The sequence below is a fragment of the Balaenoptera musculus genome, chromosome 14 (assembly GCF_009873245.2).
Source record: "Balaenoptera musculus isolate JJ_BM4_2016_0621 chromosome 14, mBalMus1.pri.v3, whole genome shotgun sequence".
NCBI classification, from domain to species: domain Eukaryota; kingdom Metazoa; phylum Chordata; class Mammalia; order Artiodactyla; family Balaenopteridae; genus Balaenoptera; species Balaenoptera musculus.
Genome location: NC_045798.1, coordinates 90,171,273 through 90,193,158, shown reverse-complemented (window position 1 = coordinate 90,193,158; position 21,886 = coordinate 90,171,273). Strand labels below are relative to the sequence as shown.

General features: G+C 45.1%; 1 protein-coding gene across 1 annotated transcript; it reads right to left on the bottom strand.

The window, feature by feature from the left end:
• Positions 1-144: 144 nt before the first annotated feature.
• Positions 145-21,870, bottom strand: LOC118906752 (glyoxylate/hydroxypyruvate reductase B-like). Its single transcript, XM_036874311.1, is given in 9 exon segments — positions 145-421; positions 4,692-4,808; positions 6,205-6,253; positions 6,256-6,297; positions 6,300-6,370; positions 7,840-8,011; positions 9,529-9,913; positions 21,586-21,764; positions 21,867-21,870. Coding segments are annotated over 9 exon segments (1,176 nt in total). The 3' UTR covers positions 145-264.
• Between the last annotated feature and the right edge of the window lie 16 nt (positions 21,871-21,886).

The following is a 21,886-nucleotide window of genomic DNA, read 5'->3' as shown; positions in this document are numbered from 1 at the left end:
CAAGTAATTCTCTGTGCTCAGTTTCATTACGAATCATAACAACATAACTTCCCTCATACAGCTGCCTTGAGGATGAAGTGAGAGTGTAAGGAAAGCATTTAACAAACTGTCAATGGGTGGTAACTATTATTACTATTCCTTAAGTTTTTCATCTAAGTGGTATTAATTCAATCTATATAATGGACTCTTAACATACAAAATAAGTGTTTTTTGCCCATTTAATCTGCCATGTTTTCATCCCATTGAATTCTCAGCCCACATAAATCATTTAAATAGCACTTCATTAGGAATAGGAAGGCCATTGAGAGAAGCCAGGATGCTTTCAACCAAATTTTCCATTGTTTGTCGTCTTGCTTGATGAGTTGCACTTCCAATGTGAGGTGTCAGAGTGACGTTCTTCAACTCCAACAAAGGATGATCTCTGAAATACAGATTAATTGAGGAAAACTATTCAGAGTCGTTTCGTTTCTTTAATGTCATATTATGGTTTCATATCCCCTACCCTGAGATGGGGAAGGCTGTGGGAGCCTCATGGCGTACTCTTAATGACATCTGGGTATGACCACTGCTCATCTAACCCTGGTTTGGGTGACCCAGCATTTCTGGGTGTAAAATACGTATCCTAACGGCACCCAGGCCATTAGTTCACAATTGCACAACATGCGTGATGGATTAAATGACACTGACCCACAAGACAAGAAAGGGCCTTGGGGAATTAGGTGCTGATCGAGGCATCATGGCACAAACTGAATGTGCCTTTAGTGGGAATAGCATTCAGAAGGGAAAGATTTATTAACTAGAATTAGCAGATTAGAGGGAGCTCTCTTCCAGGAAGAAGGCAAAGGATGGGAGTTAGCCTGGAAAGATAATGAGGTTTTAGTGAAGTGGGTCAGGCAGACTCAAGCATAATGATGGATAATATTAGCACCCAGGATTGGGAAAGTGCTATCACCTGGCCCAACAGGCATCCTGACTATTTTAACACAGAGGCCAAAGTAGACATGTGGCAGTGGTCCCCCATCATAGATACTGAGGCTCAAGGGGCACACCCTTGAGAATCTTACAGACCCCAAAACCTATGGAAGTTCTCTGGGGGCACCTGTAATTTATATCAATGTAGTTTGACTGCCCTCTCCTCCAGGAATGACTGAAGTAAGACATATCCTGTGGTACAGTTAGCAGGGATACAAACTATTCTGAAAAACACTCATCCTCCTCTTATGAAGGAGGTGGGCCCTACTATATAACAGCACACGCTGGAAAACAGTACAAGGGTGCGAACTGAGACAGGGTGACTGGCTTTGTCCCAACTGACTTGGAACCCAGAAATCACTGAATCATGGCTAACTGTACCAACACCTGCCCATAATAATATCTGGTGTATAGGCAAGAGACAATTTTGTTGAGAAGGCATAGCAAATACCTCTGCAATTGTTATCGATTTGTTATGTAATGAAACTGCATTGTACCACGACAATATTGCAATACGGTATAACACTGGCATTGTTGGTAAGATTTAAGTACCTCATGTAAGTAAGTCAGGTGATAATACTGACATTGACGATCAACGGGAAATGACTGGCCTGAGGAAATACTGGATTTAGGTAAGTATCAGCTAATTTATATACTAAATAGTGCTACACAAGTTCATCATAATGTACAAATAGTGGTAGATCAAGGGGTTGGGGGGAACAAGTAATCAAATTAGTACAAAAATACAATGGGTTAGTTTCTTTAAATCTATCCCTGCCCCACACTGGCTCCTCCAAATGTTAGGTGAAGTCATACTGATACTATTGCTGTATCTGTCATATAAATTAATAAATGTAGATAATCCAATAAATACCATTTTGCTCTGAGACAGCTAAGGCCAAGGGCCAGTGGCTGGCCTGTGTAGTAAAGAATTAACTCAGCAGGCAGGCTTGGAGTTCTTGAACCCTGCACATTCCAAAGATAGGACTGGCCGTTGACTGGCCTCTGGAAGATAACCTGTGAGCCCTTGAGATATACTGCCTGGTAAGAGTGTCTTATACTTGGGGCCCTGAGCAAAGCCAGATAGTTTATGCTAGTGATTTAATTTGTGGTGAATGCCTGTTTTTGTTCGCCTAGGGCTCTGGGCCAATCTGTATCAGTTTGACCTCTGCAGGGTCTGGAGACTAAGAAGCCAGTATCAGATATGTGGGCACTCCACACCTACGTGACTGACCCCCTGACACCAAGGCTGGGCTGAGCTTCCCTGGTTGGAAATACTTAACGTGTGTTGTCACACACCATTGCTGGAGGTGGTAAGCACTGTTCACACAGCTCCACTGGGAGGACAACTGGAAGGGCCAGCCCGGTTCTCCTCAACTCCCCTGTAAGGTTTCTCCCTTTGCCGATTTTAAACTATATCATTTCACTGTAATAAACTGTGACTGTGAGTAGGAAAGCTTTTCTGAGTTCTGCGAGTCTCGCCAGCAAATCGTTAAGGCTGAAGGTGATCTTGGGGACTCCTGGCACTATTGGCAAATGAATATTTTCTGTTTAAAATAATACACAGTAAATCCTTTTGTAAAGCAAAGAATACTTATGTAGTATGACTAAACAACCACAGGTTTCCTACTTTTTAAATTACTTTTTTCACAGTAAGCGGCATCAACATGTCTCCCTGAAAAACCAAGATGAAAACTCAGACCTATCTGATAAATATACAGATTAGAAATTAACGTGGGTATCTGAATATAAGTTATTCATAAAATAGTTGTTAAACCTCTTGGCCACAAAAATGATTTCACATGGGACACTGGGAGTGCATCAACTATTAGAATAAACTAAGCTTTGGGATATAACCCTGGTATTTGCCCTGTGACTTGTGAGTAAAAGTTCATTTTAGCAGGCAACAGGGGTGATAACATGACTTCTCCATTTTTGAGTAAGTTGACAACTGTCTAAAATGGTCATGCTTCTTTATTTATATTGAAATTATTTTTTGTTCTAGATTAGTGGCTCTCTTATTTGGTCTTTACACTCTTAAAAATTAAGAACCCCAAAGAACATGTGTTTATGAGGGTTATGCCTATCAACGTTTATTGTATTAGAAATGAAAACTGAAAAAAATTTAATACAATCATACAGAAGCACACATTTCATTAGCTGTCAGAGTGATGATGTCATCACATGTCCTTAAGTCTCTGGAAGACTCCACTGTACACTTGTGTGAGAAAACATGAGTGGAAATAAATAACATCTTACAGTATGATGAAAATAGTTTTGACTTGGAAGCTCCTCTCTACTTGCTAGATAGGATGCTGCCTGATTCATGAATTATTAAATAAATCCAGTTAGACCTTTAAAAAGAAAAAAAAATTAGTTTTGACTTCATAGACCCCCTGAAAGGGTCTCCAGACCACATTTTGAGAAACTCTGTTCTGAATAAATTATTGTTTTTCTCAGAAATGTCTGTAAGTTCTATGACCAATCTCGATAAACTTAGGTATTAAATTTGGTCATAATGTCAAACATTCATCTGACAGTAATTTGCTTACTGGATAGAAATCAAAACTGGAGGAATCAAAGTTAGGAATAGCTGGTTTAATGAATGACAGCATCAAGATTCAAAATAAATGACAGAACCAAGACTCCAGTCCCAACAGGCTGGATCACTGGGTCAAAACACACAAGCAAACGAAATTAAATACAAATAAATGTAAAATTCCACACATAAACTTAAAAAAACAATTGAGAATAACAATTTCAATTTTAGCTGACTAAAAACTTAACGAGTTAAGGTGCAGTGAGGCTGCCAACACAACCTATGCGTAATTTCTCTACAGTGGTCAGGCCACGACATGAATACTGTGTGCCATTCTCAGGAGCACATTTTCAAAGGACTGTAAAATCTAAAGTGCTGGAAGGCAAGGTGTCTGGAAATGACATCATTTAGGCTGCAACTGAAGGATATGAAGATACTTAGCCTCAAAAAAAAAAAAAAAAAAAGACTAAGATGAAATGTAGTGGTTGTCTTAAAATGCATGAAGGTTTGTAAAGAGGAGAATAATCAGAGTTCGCCTTTGATGCTCCAGAAGGCAAACCGGGGTCGGTGGGTAAAGGGAGGACTACTTGGCTTGATGTGAGAAAGACTGTTGTGTGCAGTCTCCATCCGCGGGGTCGGGGGCCTGAGGGCCCTGAGCACCCTGTCCGCGAGGTGTTGGAGCAGAGGCCTGACCCGCTGCAGAACTGGACAGGTCACCAGGGGCCTGCTCAGGCCCCTGCAAGGCCAAGACCCTACGCGATTACAACACGTGGCTCAACATGGCTGCAAAAGCCAAAAGCAAGGGCTTCCCTGGTGGCGCAGTAGTTGAGAATCTGCCTGCCAATGCAGGGGACACGGGTTCGAGCCCTGGTCCGGGAAGATCCCACATGCCGCGGAACAACTGGGCCCGTGAGTCACAACTACTGAGCCTGTGCGTCTGGAGCCTGTGCTCCGCAACAATAGAGGCCGCGATAGTGAGAGGCCCGCGCACCGCGATGAGGAGTGGCCCCCGCTCGCCACAACTAGGGAAAGCCCTCGCACAGAAACGAAGACCCAACACAGCCATAAGTAAATAAATAAATAAAATAATTAAAAAAAAAAAAAAAGCCAAAAGCAACAGTTGTCTGAGGACTGCCCCACCTGGATCGAGAAAACCGTAGATCCTGTGTGGCTTCCTTACCTGGGCAGGGGTTCTGGGTACGTCACATCCAGCACTGCTGCTTTAATGACCCCGGTCTGAAGGGCTTCCACCAGGGCGTCTTGATCAACTAACAGACCTGGGTGGACGAGACCGCTCCTCGGTAGGTCCCACAGTTAGTGCCCTCTGGTCACATTCACTACTGTTCTGACACGTCTTGATCTTGTCAGAGGTTTGACAGCATGTGAACTTCATTCTGCCACTTCGTTCTCGGACACTGACAGCCTGCTACATGCCAGGCAGTGCACTAAACCCTTCACAGATGCTGTCTCGCCAACTCCTCCACTTACCCAGCAAAAGTCGATACTCTTTTTACAGATGAGGCTTGTAGGTTACATGCTCAGCCAAAGTCACATGCTTCTAAAGCATCTACCCAGATCTGAGCCCAGGTCTGTCTGACCCTGAGCCTAGGCCCTGCCACTTCACCACACCGCCTCCCAAAGCCACCGCAGGGTTCCAGGAAACAGCCCCCAGATAGTAGTTTTAGGTACACATTAAAAAACCAAACATCACCCATAACTGCATTTCAAATACAAGATAGCAGCAGCAGCTGAGAAGGAAACCCCTTCCTCCCAGCAGAGACCTGCAAGGAGCCTCCTTCCCGCTGGCGGGCTGGGCCGCCCTACAGGTCACACAGCACCCAGCCTGCCTGTGCTGCTGGTGGAGAATCTAGTCCGAAGCTCTTTCCTGGGGTGATTGTTTTTCCAGAATCTTTACTTTGTCACCGACCTCTGACATTACCAAAAGCATATAATGCACTGGTCCTTCCTGCTCACCTACAGGGTCTGAATTTTCAGAAAACCTTCAAGCACACTAGCTTGGCCCTGTGGGGGTTCACGGCAAGCCCTGTCTTCCTTGTTTTACGGAGGAGAGACACGGGTGGTTCCTGGTGATGCCAGGTCTCTGGTGTCTTCCGGCCGCCGATCCCAAAGGCACGCCGCCCGCACGTCTGAGGCCAGCACCGATCCTCACGTGTGCTGGCTCCCCCAGCACCGAGCACTCCGACGCTTTCTTCTTCACAAATGCCACACCAAGCCACCAGAAAATCTGGTTACCGCGCGGGGCCTAGAGCCTCCTGTATGCAAACAAAGCTCCACGTAAACGTCAAAGAACCAACCAAACAAAGTTATTTTTTTAAACTGAGGCTCAGAAAATTCATCCCCATAAATTTTGCTTGATTATACGTGGAAGGTCAAACTGTGATTCCACTCCCCAAGGAGATGCCCATACTTGGATCTGAAACCCCCCAGTGTACTATTCTCATTGTTTTTGTTACTAATTTGAGGTTCAAAATGACGTGAAGACAAAAATCAGACGTATTTCTAAATATAAAGTAAAACCCCTTTAGCTCACCACCCAGCAGTCTAAGTGGATTTTTCAGACCGTTCAGGGAAAAGGTTGACTGGGAGTGCTGAGAGGATGGCCAGGGCTGGGGCGGGGCCCTCCTGCACAGCCCCCGCCTACACACAGCGGCGGGGCAGGCACCTGTGCCGACGCCGGGAGAATGGCGGTGGGCTCCACCCCTCTCCGCTCCCGCCTCCCATCAGGCCCCGGGCCTGGGGCGTCAGGCTCACGGCCAGCATCACAAGTCCCATCGCTGAAGCACGTCATCCCGCCCCTCACAGTAAGTGGCCCCAGTGGCTTCCTCCTCCTCCGGTTTTCTGTGAAGGGCACAAGGGAGAAAAACCGCGTTCTCTAGTTAGAAATTCATCAACTCCCGGAAGGAGTTTCTGAGAGGAGCCATGGACTCAAAGTCTGTCCTCCCCCGGGCCAGACCCTCACGTGGGTCCAGAGGCGGCCGGACCCCGAGGCCAGGGCTCACCCATGGAAACGCCGTGGGCGTCTCTGGGTGCTCTGAGCCCCGCGTCTGTGGGGTGTCACACCAGACGGCGAGCCCCTTGAGGTCAGGAGCTTCCTCTCACTCAACTCTGAGCCCCCAGAGTCGGGTACAAGCCCGATGGTGTCAGACAGACTTTCAGTGACGTCCAGCATTGCTGAATATGGCAAACACATCAGAATTTCCAAAGAAAAACAACAAAACGGGAGAGAGCCTGGGAGTGCCATCTGTTCAACAGAGAGCAAGGATCCAGGGGTCTGGTTCAGGCAGGAATGAGTGCTCTGTTTCGGGTCCAGTCCTAACTCCTGCTCTGGGCACCCCAGACAGCTGATTATTCAACAGAAATTCCAAGCTCCAGGGGGTCACAGCATCCCTGGTAGCCACTAGTGCCCTACAAATATGGAGTACAAAACGACGTGAATTCTTTCTGCACATCTTGGCCAGCGGACCACCTGAAGGAGAGAGGGACGGCCAGCGCACACTGCCACTGAGAAAGCCCTGCCCCCTCACACGCCTTGTCCCGGCCTCTGCGCCGGCCCTCACCGCACTGGGGGCTGTGACAGCCACCGAAGCCTCGCCACCATCCACTGCGCAAACAGGGTGGCTGAAAAGGGGGCGGTCCTGGTGTAAAGTCTCCCAGCTCACCCTGCCTCTGGGAGTGGAAATCTATTCCGTGGCAACAGAAGCCACTGAAAGGCTGTGAACAGCGCCATCATCTGGCCGGTCTGCAGACGGGGCTGAAGCTGGAGAGCAGAGAGCAGCCCCTTAGGGGGCAGATACTGCAGGTGAGAAAGGCCAGGGCCTAGGCCGGTGGCAGGTGGCAGCGATGAAGTGAGAGTGAACAGGCAGGTCTGAGGGTTGTTTTGAGACAGAATTAACAAGGCTGGGTGTTGGGCTGAATGCTGCTGGTGGAGTAAGAGGAAGAGGGCTTCAGACTGAATACTGTGGGGGAGGAAGCACACACCTGTGTGTTATGTGTGTTCCAGTGTGGACGGCGTCTCCCATGATGAGGAAGAATCACTTTACAAACTGAAACAGAGCACAGCTGCAGGTGAGCCAAAATCTCCTTTCTCTCTGGTGAAATTTTTTCAGTGAAGAGAAGATAATCTTCTGCATTTCTGGGTGATCATAAAAATACCACAGTCCCTTCCTTGATCATCAGTCCTACTTTCTGGAGAAACAGAATAGGGGAATTGTATGAAAAGTGGAGGAATAATATATCTAAACTGTATTTAAGGCAGTGACGGTGCAAGCTCTGCTCAGTTAATCTCAAGTCCGTTTTCCGAATTTTACCTGCGTTTCCTGTTGTGGTAGAGAATCTCCACGTCAAACGCTCTGGCCCGCTGAGCGATCTTACAGCCAGCGCTGCCCACGCCGATAATTCCCAGAATGCTCCCTGTCACTTCTTAAGCCATCCAGTTTGTAGAAAGGTTCCCCGTATGTGGCGAAATAGCCAACTGATGACCTAAAATAAACACGATGCGGAGTGGGCAGTGTGGACAGCACCACACGCAAAATCCCCACAACCCTCACCGGGCCGCCTGAAGGGGAGACGAGGTTACAGGAAGCCCGGGGCGGACCCTGGGTGCTCACACATTCCTATCCGACAGCAAAATGTTTCTGCAAGGGAAGAATGACAGGAACAGGGCAGTTTCCTCGCAACAAACCCCAGCCTCCTGGCAGAATGCTTTAAAAGAGCAACTTCTGGAACTTCCCTGGTGGTACAGTGGTTAAGACTCCAGGCTCCCAATGCAGGGGGCCCGGGTTCAATCCCTGGTCAGGGAACTAGATCCCACGTGCGTGCCGCAACTAAGAGTTCACATGCCACAACTAAGGAGCCCACGTGCCACAACTAAGGAGCAGGCGAGCTGCAACTAAGACCCAGTGCAACCAAATAAATAAATATTTTTAAAAAAAACCCAGCAACTTCTTTCACATTAAGGGAGGATTTCTGGTTAAAATTTGTTGGTTTTGGTGTGTGCAAGTGTCTGTACATTTGTGACTACATGTATGTGTATGTGTGTGACTGCATATATTTGTGTGTGCATGTGTGTGTGCATGTGTCTGTGAGTGTGCACATGTGAACCAGCAGTCAGAAACAGAACCGGCTCGGACTTCCCTGGTGGTGCAGTGGTTAAGAATCTGCCTGCCAAGGCAGGGGACACAGGTTCAATCCCTGGTCAGGGAAGATCCCACATGCCACGGAGCAACTAAGCCCGGGCGCCACAACTACTGAGCCTGCACTCTAGAGCCCGCGAGCCACAACTACTGAGCCCGCGAGCCACAACTACTGAGCCTGCGTGCTACAACTGCTGAAGCCCACGCACCTAGAGCCTGTGCTCCACAACAAGAGAAGCCACCACAGTGAGAAGCCCGCGCACCGCAGCAAAGAGTAGACTCTGCTCACCACAGCTAGAGAAAGCCCGCGGGCAGCAACAAAGACCTAATGCAGCCAAAAATTAAAAATTAAAATTAAAATATAGGAAAAAAAAAAAAAGACGCAGAACATGCTTGGTTCTTGCCTCCTCTTTCCTCAAGTCCCTTCACCCCAGAGCTCCACCAGGACAACGGCCAAGTGCTGAAGTGCTGCACTGCTCCTCCCGGGGACGCGCCCAGCAATGTCCAGCGTGTGGGGAGCTGGGGTTCTGCCTGCTCACTTGTGGGCCTTCACCCCAGGGTAGCATGCTGAGCGGCCAGTGAACTACCCCAAGGGCGTTTCCACAGCAGTGCTGAAAGTACTTCACACGCTGCGTAGTGAGTGGAATTTGGTGGAGGAGAAAACAGTGTATCAGACAGATCACATGGACTGCATGTGCCTGGGTGCCGAGCTCGGGCCTGACTAGGCTGAAACAACCAAAAGTGGCACCAAGTCCAGGGCAACAAAGTCCTGGACGCAGTGTGAAGAGATCAGGGCTTTATCAGGTGTGATATTAAGTATCTGTCATCTGATCTCTGGAAAACAAGCGTCTCCTGGCTGTTTGCCTTCCATGACTCTCCGAGCTGCGCCCAGCAGCAAGGCCATCCCCAGGTCTGCCGTCGGGCTGGAAACGGCGTGTGGCGTGTTGGCCGCCTTCACACCAAAGCTGGCAACGAGTCCCGGGTCCAGGCGGTCCAGCCCCGCCCCTACGCTGGCAACGATCTTCAAGGAGGGCGGGCTGCGCAGCAGCTCCTGGCTAACGGCCGGCCTTCCGCCCCAGACGTACACGGCTTGGATCTTTGGACCCAGCTGTGTCTTATTTTCCAAAAATTCTTGCATGGTAATGAGATTAAAGTGTTTCTGCAGGTCTCCAGCATGATCTTCACATATACCATCTTGTCCTTCAAGTCCAGACACCGAAACTCCAGGTAGGTCCTGATCGCCCGTGGCCTGCAGAAAGATAGATGCAATTTCTGCTGTCAAAGAGAGTCTCCAAGAGAACAACCCATATGCTCTTCTACTGCTCTTTAGATTTTCTAAATTACAACAGGACTGGAATTCATTTTATTTCCTGGATAAATTCCTGTAAAACCTGTAACGCAGCAGAGCTGGACTCTGAAGGTACCAATGCTCCCATCACTGCCACTTTCCTCCCCACCCGACAGGGGTCTTTATTCCTGCCCTTCGGCTGTGGTGGCAGCCTCCGGGCCCCCTCCGATGGCGGCTCCTGGTGATCACGCCTTCGTGAGACCCCCAGCCTGGAGTGCACTTCTCGTGAAGAGAACGCAGCAGAAGCGAAGGGGGGTCCTGCTCTCCCCTGCTCCCCCTTCTCCCGGGGGGCCAGGGCCATGCTGGGAGGCAGCCCTGTGCCAAGGCCCAAGTGAGTGGGAGGCAGGACTTAAGAGGCTGGCCAATGGCCTGGGAGCCTGGGGATGACCGCAGCCCCGGCCAGCGCCTTGACTAAAGTTTCCCGAGGGACCCTGAGCCGGAACCGCCCAGGTAAGCCACTCCTGGACTCCGACCTGAAGACATGCCCCCATAACAGAGGTTTGTGGTTTTCAGCCACTAAAATTTAGGGTAATTTTATGCAACAATAACTAACAAATAAAACTGACCATTTTTTACTGTGAAAGTAAAAGATACTTTTTACTGTCTGTCAAACAAATTAAATAATGTTTTATGTTCTTTGTTCCTAATTAAAAAGAAGATATTTTTAACATTTTATAGCTTTCTTCCAAAAAGAAAACCAGTTGCTTTCAAGAGTTGAGGCTAGTGAATGCATTTTATCTTTGGGTCACAAACTTAGCTAAAAATGTTTACAATGTGTTCAAAGCTCAGAGCATAATGGGCTAAAAAAACTTGTGTTTACTTTTTGGACTTTCAGTAAAAGATTAAAAGAGTTTCATTCAAGATAAGATTTTAGTTATTTTACAGAAAGGAGTCTCAATTCCTGCCTGCTTTAACGTTGGTTATGGAGCAATGACACACATCCATCACGCCATTATTGTCAGTGGTCGCACATGGAAAAGATCCAAGATCCTCCGAGTGACTCGTGGCTGCTCCAAGTGCGAAGAGGGAGAGAGTCCCAGTCGGGACAGATAGACGGAGCAGGGGCGGGAGCGCCGGGCAGATGCAAGAGCTCGCCCCATCCCTGGGCTCTGGCTCTTGCTCTATAACTCCTTTCACGAGCACCAGCCTCTGACCGTCTCCACTCACAGCCAGGAGTCCAGCAAAGGAGCACGAGACAGGAAGTGGGGCCCGCCATCAACAGCTTCGGGAGAAGGGAGCGTGAGCCCTGTCTGCCGCTGCGCTGATGCCTGGGCTCAGAGGAGCGGGCAGGGCCGGAAGGCGAGAACTCTGGCTCTGGCACAGCTCTGCGGCTCATCGAACGTCTCCCAGGCTTCCTGCGTTCTTGGTGAAACCCGAGTGATATCAACAGGCGGTGTTTTAGAGCTGCACCGTAAGATCACATTTCATTCTCCTCCCCTAATTTCTGCATAAAGAGAGCTAAGTGGACATGCCTCTGGCAGGTGTCCTTGGATGCACAGAACTGACATGATGGTTAGGTTGGGAACATTCTGACAACAAAGGAACTCACCACAAAGTAGGTGTATTTTTACACAACTGCATTTTGTCTAAGTCAAAAGATAAACCCATATGTGAAATTTGGAAAAGTCAAAAATTTTACAGCTTTGTTTTTGGTTAACAGAGTGATAGTTCAGACATGAAAATGTAGTTAGACTACGTTTTCTAACTGCTATGTGCATTCTCCTTACACTGTTTAATTTGAACTGCTAGCACAGATTAAAAATTGCTTTTCTCCTTGCAAAATGATTGCTTAATTAAAAAATAAAAGAATATGTATTAACTTTGTTGAAATTGCCCTCAAGAGACCCAAGTCTCTAAATTCAGGATTTTCTTCTTTTAAAGTCCCTGTAAAATTGAGACCCACAAAAAGAAAAATAAAGTAGAATGAACTTCCAACCTCTTCTTTCAAAGGAAAGTAAGACCGACGTTTGTATAGCACTCATGAGAGGGAAGTGTGGAGGGAGGCATGAAGACCCGTGACCAGTGACTGTGACTGCCCAGCTGGACTCTGGGCCCAGAGGAGGACAGGGCAGGAGGAGCTCTGGGGTAACACAAGTACAGAGAGAACAAATTCAAATCACAGAAGGGGCAAGGACGGGGGCAGGCAAGGGGCAGGGGAGTAAAGAAGGTATTTTTAACTTAAAAAGCAAAAATGAAAATAAAAACCAATTGCAACCAATAAAAATATGTTTTAGTTTTTGGGACAGAGAGAAAGAAACAAAGATGGGGTGAGGGCAGAAAGAGGACAAAGCAGGACCAAGTGCAAAGGAGGAGCTGGGCGTGGGGTTCAGGCTGCTCTGCCTGGCTGTGCTTCTCTGAAACCCACTATCCCCCAACGGAAAGTGAGGGGAACAGACCGCCTGGCGTGGTGGCCCTGACAGTGAAAGAGAACATTCAGAGCCTGGAGAACCTACTGCAAGCCTTCAATGAATGGGAGTTACTAATGTTTAAATCTGAACAACAATTTAGATATTTACCCAAGTGTCTAGAAACAAACTTACACCAAAGAGGGAGACTGAATTCATACAACACAGTAACATTTCTTAAAATCCTATTTCCTCATGAAGCTTCCTCTCTTAATATTTGAGAGGTGAGTCCAATACCCGCCCCCCATCATCCTCACATCCCCAGCGTGCCAAGACTTGCTTCAAACTGGCGCCAACTGACTTTTATCTTCTCTCCCTGCCACTCTGTCCTCTTATCCTCTCTCCAATCCCTTTCAAAGTCTATCTTCATCTCACCTACCAAGCAGTTCTCTGCCCTGTCTATGGGTATAAAATTAAAGTTGTTTGTTTTCTGTCCTCTACAGATTCCCAGCCCAGCTTCTGCTCCAAAGAAGCTCAGAAAACAGCCTGGGGAAAAAAAAAGAATTCTCCGTAATGAGGGGTAGGTGACGCCATGGTTAGCCCCTCTGCTTTTATAATCATCCTTAGCTTGATATTCTGGATTTGCTGGAGAACAATCTGTTCACTCATGACTAGATAAGAGTACCTAAAAGTTTAAGATATACCAAAGGGCATATCCTTGAGGGTGTGTTTGCTAGTTCTAGCTTAATGAAAACTGCACTGTTTACACCCTTTATGTGAGGTTTCTCCAGTCACCAGGTATCAACAAATCCAATGTAATTTATAACCAATACTGTCACAATGTGTCTCAGCAAAAACAGTTGCTTCCCTCCTAAGAAATGGTTTGTCAGGGCCTGCTAAACATTAAGGAAAAAAAGACAAGATAAAAAAAACCTAGGGACTTCCCTGGTGGCGCAGTGGTTAAGAATCCGCCTGCCAATGCAGGGAACACGGGTTCGAGCCCAGGTCCGGGAAGCCCAGGTCCGGGAAGATCCCACGTGCCACGGAGCAACTAAGCCCATGCACCACAACTACTGAACCTGCACTCTAGAGCCTGCGAGCCACAACCACTGAAGCCCGCGTGCCTAGAGCCCGTGCTCCGCAACAAGAGAAACCACCGCAGTGAGAAGCCCGCGCACCGCAGTGAAGAGTGGCCCCCGCTCGCCACAACTAGAGAAAGCCCACGCAGCAATGAAGATCCAACACAGCCAAAAATAAATATATTTAAAAAAACAAACAAACCTGGATTCATGCAGGGGAATAAACTATAAAATCTGATGTGGATACCTGAATCTATTCATTTAAAGCTTAATCTGCCACTGCCTGGAGCTTAGAAAAAAGTAAGTACCTGTCCGAAATGACCTTTAGATTCTGGCAGTGTCTGAAGCCGCCTTAAGTCGTCTCTCGAACAAGGCAGGTATAAATAACAACGCTGTATGTTCCTTATTAAATTCTTCAGGATCGTGCCCTCGAGCCCAGAAGGGTCTTAGGACTCTAATGCTGCCCACCTGCCCCAGGTGAAGTTCCAGGCCAGTCACACCCACGCGGCAGAGCTCAGTCCAGTCTCCCGCCCACACCGCGACATCCGGGTCTCTTAAAAAGACCCCAGATTCAAGGGACGCTCCAGCAGGCCCTGTCTCCTAGGCAAGACCCGGACAGCGAAGGGGCGAGGTCAGAGAGCGTAGCGCCCCCGCCCCAGTCCTACGGCCAGCCACGCGGGAGCCAGGCCCCAAAGCCCGCCGACTGCACCTCCCAGCCACGCCCCCAAACCGCCGACCACACCTTCCAGCCACGCCCTAAGCCCGCCTGCCGTGCCCAAGGCCACTTCCCAAGCCCCACAGCGTGGTCCTCCTCTGCTAGCCCCGCCCAATCAACTAGGCCGCGCCCACATCTCCGGCGTTCGGTTCGCGCCCGGGAACTCTGGGCGCCAGGAGTGCGCATGCGAGACGCCACCTGAAGGGCAGGTTGCCGAGGCCCCACCCCTGGCGGGCGGGCTTGGGATGGAGCCTCCTTCAGGAGTGGAGTCTGGGTGGTCGGGTGTGGGGCCTGTGTGGTGGGGAAGGTTGCTGGCCTGCTTCAGCGTGGGGAGTGTGAAAATTACTACACAGAAACCTCATTTAAGATGGAGCCGGGAGGCCAGAAGGGATAGCTCTGGGCACCACTCTCCCTCGATTGGAGATCCAGCAGGAAAAAGGGCTCAACCTCGCTACAGGCGGGGAAGGAAGCCTTTCTCCGAGTCTGGAAACAGCCCAGCCAATAGGAAGCTACTACACTTCCAACTCGGGGTTCCCTCCAATGGGCTCTTTGTTTATAACAAGCAGCCGCGCCCAAATCCCCCCTTCTCCTCTATAAAAGAGTTTCCCCTGCTTTGTTCTCTGGACTTGCCTATGGTTTGCTATAGATTGAGCGGTTTAAACTGCAGTTTTTTGCTGTTCCTGAATAAACCCATTCTGCTGGTAAAGTAATCAGCTATTTTATTGTTTTAGGTGGTCAGGTGGGGGGACCTTGCGGGGGCGCATTGTTGGGCAGGGTCTGCACGCTGGCGCCTGGCTGGCTTCTGAAAAGAGCAAGTCTCACCCTGAGATCAGGACTGCCTTCTTCCCGGGAAAGTGGGCGGTGGATGACGCAGGCCCTCCCTGCGGCAGGAGGCCTCCTCCTTTTTGGCACTGCCTAGTCCCTGCTCTAAGTCACCCGCGAGGGTTTACTCCTGTGTCTCCACGGTTCTGGGTCAGTGTGTCACAAATTCAGTCATTTTTCATAGTCACACACCACCTGTGTTGCTATTTACTCATTTTCCCCCCTAAGTAAATTAAAAATCAACTCAAGTGTTTACTTACCTAGTCAAAAATAATACTATCTGGGGATATCTCTGGTATTTTTAAAATTAGACTAGATGGTACTACTGAGAACAGGTAATGGAACACTTGTAGTCCTCTTTAGGAAACACTGATGAGTGTTTCATCCAGTGTCCTGGCTTTACTTGCTGCCTTCTACTCTGATGGCTCTCAAATTTTTATCTCCAGCCCAGAACTCCTCTCTGGCAGCTTTCATTACGCTGATGCTAGTCTCCCTACTTCCCTCTCTTCAGGTACTCCCTTTGCAATCCTTTCTCCTGTACATGGCAGCCTAGATGCCTGAAGGACATATAAATCTGACATGTTAATCCCCAGCTTAAAGCCCCTTGGCAGCTCGCCTTGTTCATATGGTAAAGTACAAAATCCTAAGCACAGAGGTCCCATTATCTGGCCTGTCCACCCAGCAAACCACTTGTGTGCTCTGGTCATTTCAGCTGCACATTGCCCTAAACTGCCATGCTCCTGGCACTGGACTTGTTCCCTGGCTGCCTGGACTGGACCCCAGCTCTTCCCCTAGTCCTCACTCATCTAGCAGGTCCCCATTTAAGCGTAATATCCTTAAGGAAGCCTTTCCTGAACTCCTTAAACTAAGTGTGTTCCTGCTAAATGTTCTCGTAATACCCTAAACTCTTTACCTGTAGGACTTTGTTGTGAATCCAAATTCAGTGTACGATCTTCTGTGTAATGTCAGGCCTTCTGCTAGACTACACTCCATGAGGGCAGGGACTCAGTCTTGTTATTGTTCTATTTCTTGATAACAGCACCTGATATCCTGTCTGGCACATGTACATGCTCAATAAATACTTGTTGAAAAACGAAAGAATAAAATACAAATAAGGGAGGAAAGCTTCTTAGAACTGTTTGGAAAGTCTAGACTGAAAGAGGACATAGAGTTTTACTATTCTATCTCAAGATCATAAAAAACTCTTGAGAAAGCATCGCCTTGCAAAAGTGAATACTACCTGCCACGAAAGATTATTTGGAGTTTTATTACCAACCAGCTACCTAGCCAGAGGGCCTCTATTGAATTTGGTCCAGCAAGAAGAATTCACAAATTGCCAGAATCCCAGCTGTGTTCAGTTGGAAGTAAATATAATGAAAAAATTAGAATTTGATAAAACTGGCCTTAACTTTTAAATTAAATACACATGTTATAAATACACAATGTTATAAAATATACATGTTATGAAAACAGCAATAAAATGAGCCCCTGGTTATATACCACCAAACTTAAGAAATATACCATTACCGCTACTTTTGAATTTCCCTGTGCCACTCCCTGCTGCTCCAGATATAACTCCGATCTTGAATTTTATGATATAGATAGATAGATAGAAAATTTGCCTAAATAATATATTGTCTGGTTTGGCATATTTTTGCATTTTATGTTAATGGAATTATACCTTATGTAGTCTTTGGTAACCTGCTTTTTTTCTAAGCTTGTCAGTATGTGAGATTCATCCCCGTTTATACATGGAGGTGTAGTCATTCATCTTTACAGCTATATAATATCAATAAGTACACCTCAGTTTATCTATTTTTCTGCAGTTGGATATTTGCATTGCTCTTAGGGTAAGTAAGGTTGAGCACTGGCCACTTTCAAAGAGAGCACACTGTATAAATTTGAGGGTTTCTCCCAAGAGTTCAACTCTGGTCCCTTTAGCAGGCCTGGATGTAGAAATTTCTTCACCTAAGCATACAGTCCTGGGTGACAGGGTCTTTTGCCTCCTGACCATTTCCCACCCAAAGTGAGGGGTTCTTTTAGAACTCCTTTGCTTGGCTTGAGGCAGGATGGAAGCATCCCTCTCTTTCCCAAAGAGAAGAGAATGAGAATGGGACTGTACATCACTCCACAACTTCCTCCAAAGAAACGATGTCACAATTTTTCCCTAACACATTTTCTTACCTCCTCTTCCATATCCTCAAGAGTGATGGACAAAGAGTGTGTAAACTATTCTCTCCTCTGCAAAATCTGGAAAAAGCTGGTCTGCCTTCTTTATTTGGAATATGGCATTTTAAATCATTTAATCTTCAATTTGGGGCCTCTGCTGAAATTTGAGAGGAAAGTCTCACTGTAACATTGTCTTACATATGACTTAAAACATTTCTTCTTTTAAAAATGCAAATCCCTCTAGAAAAGTTATAAGCCTCTCCAGTGATTTTTTTTATTAGTAACAATTAGTTCAGTCAAATTGCCTTCTTCTCAACTTAACTCAAGCCAGTTGCTCTGCAGGAATGGGCACTCTGTCGGGACATGTGTATCCTTTCCCAGTTAGGAGACACAGGGACATCTTCCACCAAACATCTGTCTTGCTCTTACTTGAGAATACGAGACTGCATTATTTAATGCTTATGTTTAGTCATTTTTTTAAATGAAGAGTTCAAATGGAAGTAGAAATGCGGAGTCTTGGTCAAATAATCGATTTTTCTTGGCTGGGCTGGTGACTTTTCAACTCATTCTTTGAGGCCACTATTATCAAAATCAGACAAAGATACCACAAGAAAACTACAGACCAATATCCCTTGTGAGTTACAGACACAAAATCTTCAATAAAATACTAGCAAACCAAATCCAGCGACATATTTTGAAAAGTTACTGTGACCAAATAGGATTTATCCTAGGAATGCAAGATTGGTTTAACATACAAAAATCAATGTGGTACACCATATTAAGAGAATAAAGGACAAAACTCACATGATCATCTCAATAAATGCACTAGAAAAAGCATCTGACAAAACCTAACAACCTTTCATGATTAAAAAAAAAACAAAAAAAAACAACAAAACACTCAACAAAGTAGGAATAGAAGAGAATTTCCTTAACCTCATAAAGGGCATCTGTGAAAAGCCCACAATAAATATCCTGCTTAACAGTGACAGTCTGAATGCTTCCCCCACTTGGATCAGGAACAAGACAAAATGTCTGCTCTTGCCACTTCTATTCAACATTGTACTGAATGTTTTAGGGCAGTTAGACAAGGAAAAAATAAAAAGCATCCAGATTGGAAGGGAAGAAGTAAACTGTCCCTGTTTGCAAATCATATGATCTTATATATAGAAAATCCCAAGGAATCCACTAAAAAACTATTCAAAATAATAAATGATCCAGCAAGGTTGCAGACTACAAGATCACTATACAAAATTCAATTGTATTTTGTGATATACAGAAATATCAAATCACTATGTTGTGCACCAGGAACTAACATAGTGTTGTAGGTCAATTATACTTCAAAAAACAAACAAAAAATTCATGGAAAAACAGATAAGATTTGTGGTTACCAGTGGTGGGGGGTTGGGGGAGGGGGAATTGTAAGAAGGTGCTCGGAAGGTACAAACTTCCAGTTATAAGTACTAGAGATGTAATGTACAACATGATTAATATAATTAATACTGCTTTATATTATGTATGAAAGTTGTTAAGAGTATAAATCCTAAGAGTTCTCATCACAAGGAAAAAGTAGTTTTTCTTTTTCTTTTCTTTTGCATCGACACTAAACTTATTGTGATAATCATTTCATGATGTACATAAGTCAAAGCATTATGCTGTACACCTTAAACTTATACAGTGCTATATGTCAATTACATCTCAATAAAACTTGGAGAAAAAACAAAATAAAAACAAATGAAAAAAATCGATTCTATTTTGCAGTCTCCGTATTACTCTATTTATTCAGTGTGATAACATAGATTTGTAAAATCTACAAGCATGCAAATATCACTTTCCATATACATTCAAAGATCTTCAAATTGACCTCTACCTAATAGATTCTTAGGAGTAACTGCATTTCTTCACTCTCTTCACAAACCAAGCTGAATGCTCAAGCGGCTCCCCATACATCTGTGCATTTTTGCTGTCACCAATTGACTTATATGTGATCGAATTTAATCCCAAACCAGTTTATGCAAATTTTGTGGATTATTGAAGTTACATAATTTAAATGTCCCATAAAACTACGAAGTATGAGTACAAAAGGCATAGAATGCTTATATCTATGACGACTAAGTTATATGCTTTAGAAAGGCAATAAAGATGAGTCACGAAAAATTTCCATTGAATTATGTGTGGTTGATACAACTGTAAAAGATTCAAAAAATAAAATAAAAATAAAAAATGATTCTTCCCTCCCACCACAAAAATCTATTCTATTTCTATACACTGATTATGAATAATCTGAAAATATTTAAAATAACAATTCCATTTAAATAGCATCAAATGGAATAAAATATTTAGGACTAAAATTAATAAAAAGGGCAAGACATGAATACTGCAAACTATAAAAGTCATAAAAATTAAAGAAGGCCTAAATAAATGGAAAGACATCCCATATCCATGGATTAGAAGACTTAATAGTGTTAAGATGGCAATACTCCCTAAATTGGTGTACAGATTCAACACAATTCTTATCAAAATCCCAGACGCCTTTTTTTTTTTTGGCAGAAATTGACAAACTAATCCTAAAGATCATATGGAAATGCAAGGGACCCAGAATGGCCAAATCAATCTTGACAAGGAACAAAATGAGAAGACTTACACTTCCTGATTTCAAAACTTATCACGAAGCTACACTAATCAAGGCAGTGTGGTACTGACATAAGGCTAGACATATAGATCAATGGAATTGAATTGAGACTACAGAAATAAATCCTTATATTTAAAGTCAATTGATTTTCAACAAGGGAGCCAAGTCAATTTGATGGGGAAAGAAAACTCTTTCCAATAAATGGTGCTGGGACACCTGGATATCCACATACAAAAGAATAGAGCTGTCAATCCCTGGTGGGGGAACTAAGATCCCACAAGCCACGTGGCACCGCCAAAACAAAACAAAAAACCAAAAGAATAGAGTTGGACACCTACCTAACACCATACATAAAAATTTATTCACAATGATCATAGACCTAAAAGTAAGAGTTAAAACTTTAAAAGTCTAAGAAGAAAAGAGGACTAAATATTCATGATCTTGAGTTAGGCAATGGTTTCTCAGAAACAATACCAAAAGCACAAGCAACAAAGGGAAAAACAGATACCTTGGACTTAATCAAAATTTAAAAGTTTTATGCTGCAAATGATACCAATAAAAAGTGAAAAGTCAATTCATAAAATGGGAGGAAATATTTTCATATCATATATCTGATGAGGAATTTCTATCCAGAATATATAAAGAACTCTTCCAACTCAATAATAAAAAGACAACTAATCCATTTTTAAGTGGCCAAAGGAGATGAATAGACATTTCTCCAAATTGCCAATAAGTACATTAAAAGATGCTCTATATCTCTAGCCACTAGGGAAATGCAAGTCAAAACCATAATAAGACATCACTTCACAACTACCAGGATATCATTGTAAAAAAACAAAAACAAAAACACACAAATAACAAGAGTAGACAAAGATGTGGAGAAATCCAACCCCACCACATTGCAGTTGGAAATGTAAAACGGTATAGCCACTTTTAAATACAGTTTGGCAATTTCTCAAAACAGTAAACATAACTATCACATGATTCAACTACGCCACCTACATACCCAAGAGAAATGAAGACTTAAAATCCATGCAAAAACTTGTACACAAATGTTCATAGCAGCATTTTTCATAACAGCCAAAGAGTGGAAACAACCCTGATGTCAATTAACTGATGGAGAGATAAAATGCAATATATCCAAACAATAGATTAATCAGCAACAAAAAGGAACCAAGTACAGTTGACCCTGCAACCACGACCCTCTGTGAAGTCAGAAATCCACGCAAAATTTTCCAGTTGGCCCTTCATATCCGCGGTTCCCCATCTGCAGATTTAACCAACTGCAGATCATGTAGTACACATAGTACATGTGTAAGTTCAAACCCCTGTTGCTCAAGCGTCAAGTGTGCTGATGCCTGCTACAGTGTGGGTGAACCTTGAGAGTATTAGGCTAAGTGAACGAAGTCAGTCACAAAAGACTACATACTTATGCTTCCACTTACGTGAAATGTCTAGGATACATTAGTAGTTGACAAAAGCCAAAGGGATGGGAGGAGTATGGTACTGACTGCTAATGAGTACAGGATTTGGGGTGATGAAAATTTTCCATAATCAGACTGTACCGTTCCACAACTCTGGGAAAACCCATCTTATTTGAAATGGGGGAATCACTTTATGGTATGTGAATAATACCTCAACAAAGCTTTTTAACAAAAGAAGTATTTGGAGTGGTGATGGCTGTACAAGGATGTCAACGATGCCACTGAACTATACGGCTAAAATGGTAAATTTTATATTATATATATTTTACCACAATAAAAAATGTTTAGAAATACTAATTTAAATAAATTATTTGGGCGCATGTGTCTTACCAGGACTCCTCTGTTAATTACTTGCTTTTGACGAGTAAAGCAACTGTGTTTACATCTGGAAAGCGTGACCGCCAAAATGATTAATTTGGGGGACTTCGTCTGGGGGTAAACGGGGACGAGCCCTTCCTCAGCGATGCCATCCTCTCCGTCCACCCCGGGCCCCGGTGGCACCGTAGGAGCTCAGACTCCGATGCACTGGCCGGAGAGGGAGCAGGTCTGGACCAGCCCTATCCAGCCGAACCGCCTCTGAGCCGCTCACGATAAGGACCTCCCAGCCACGCCCATCACTGCGGCGCCCAGT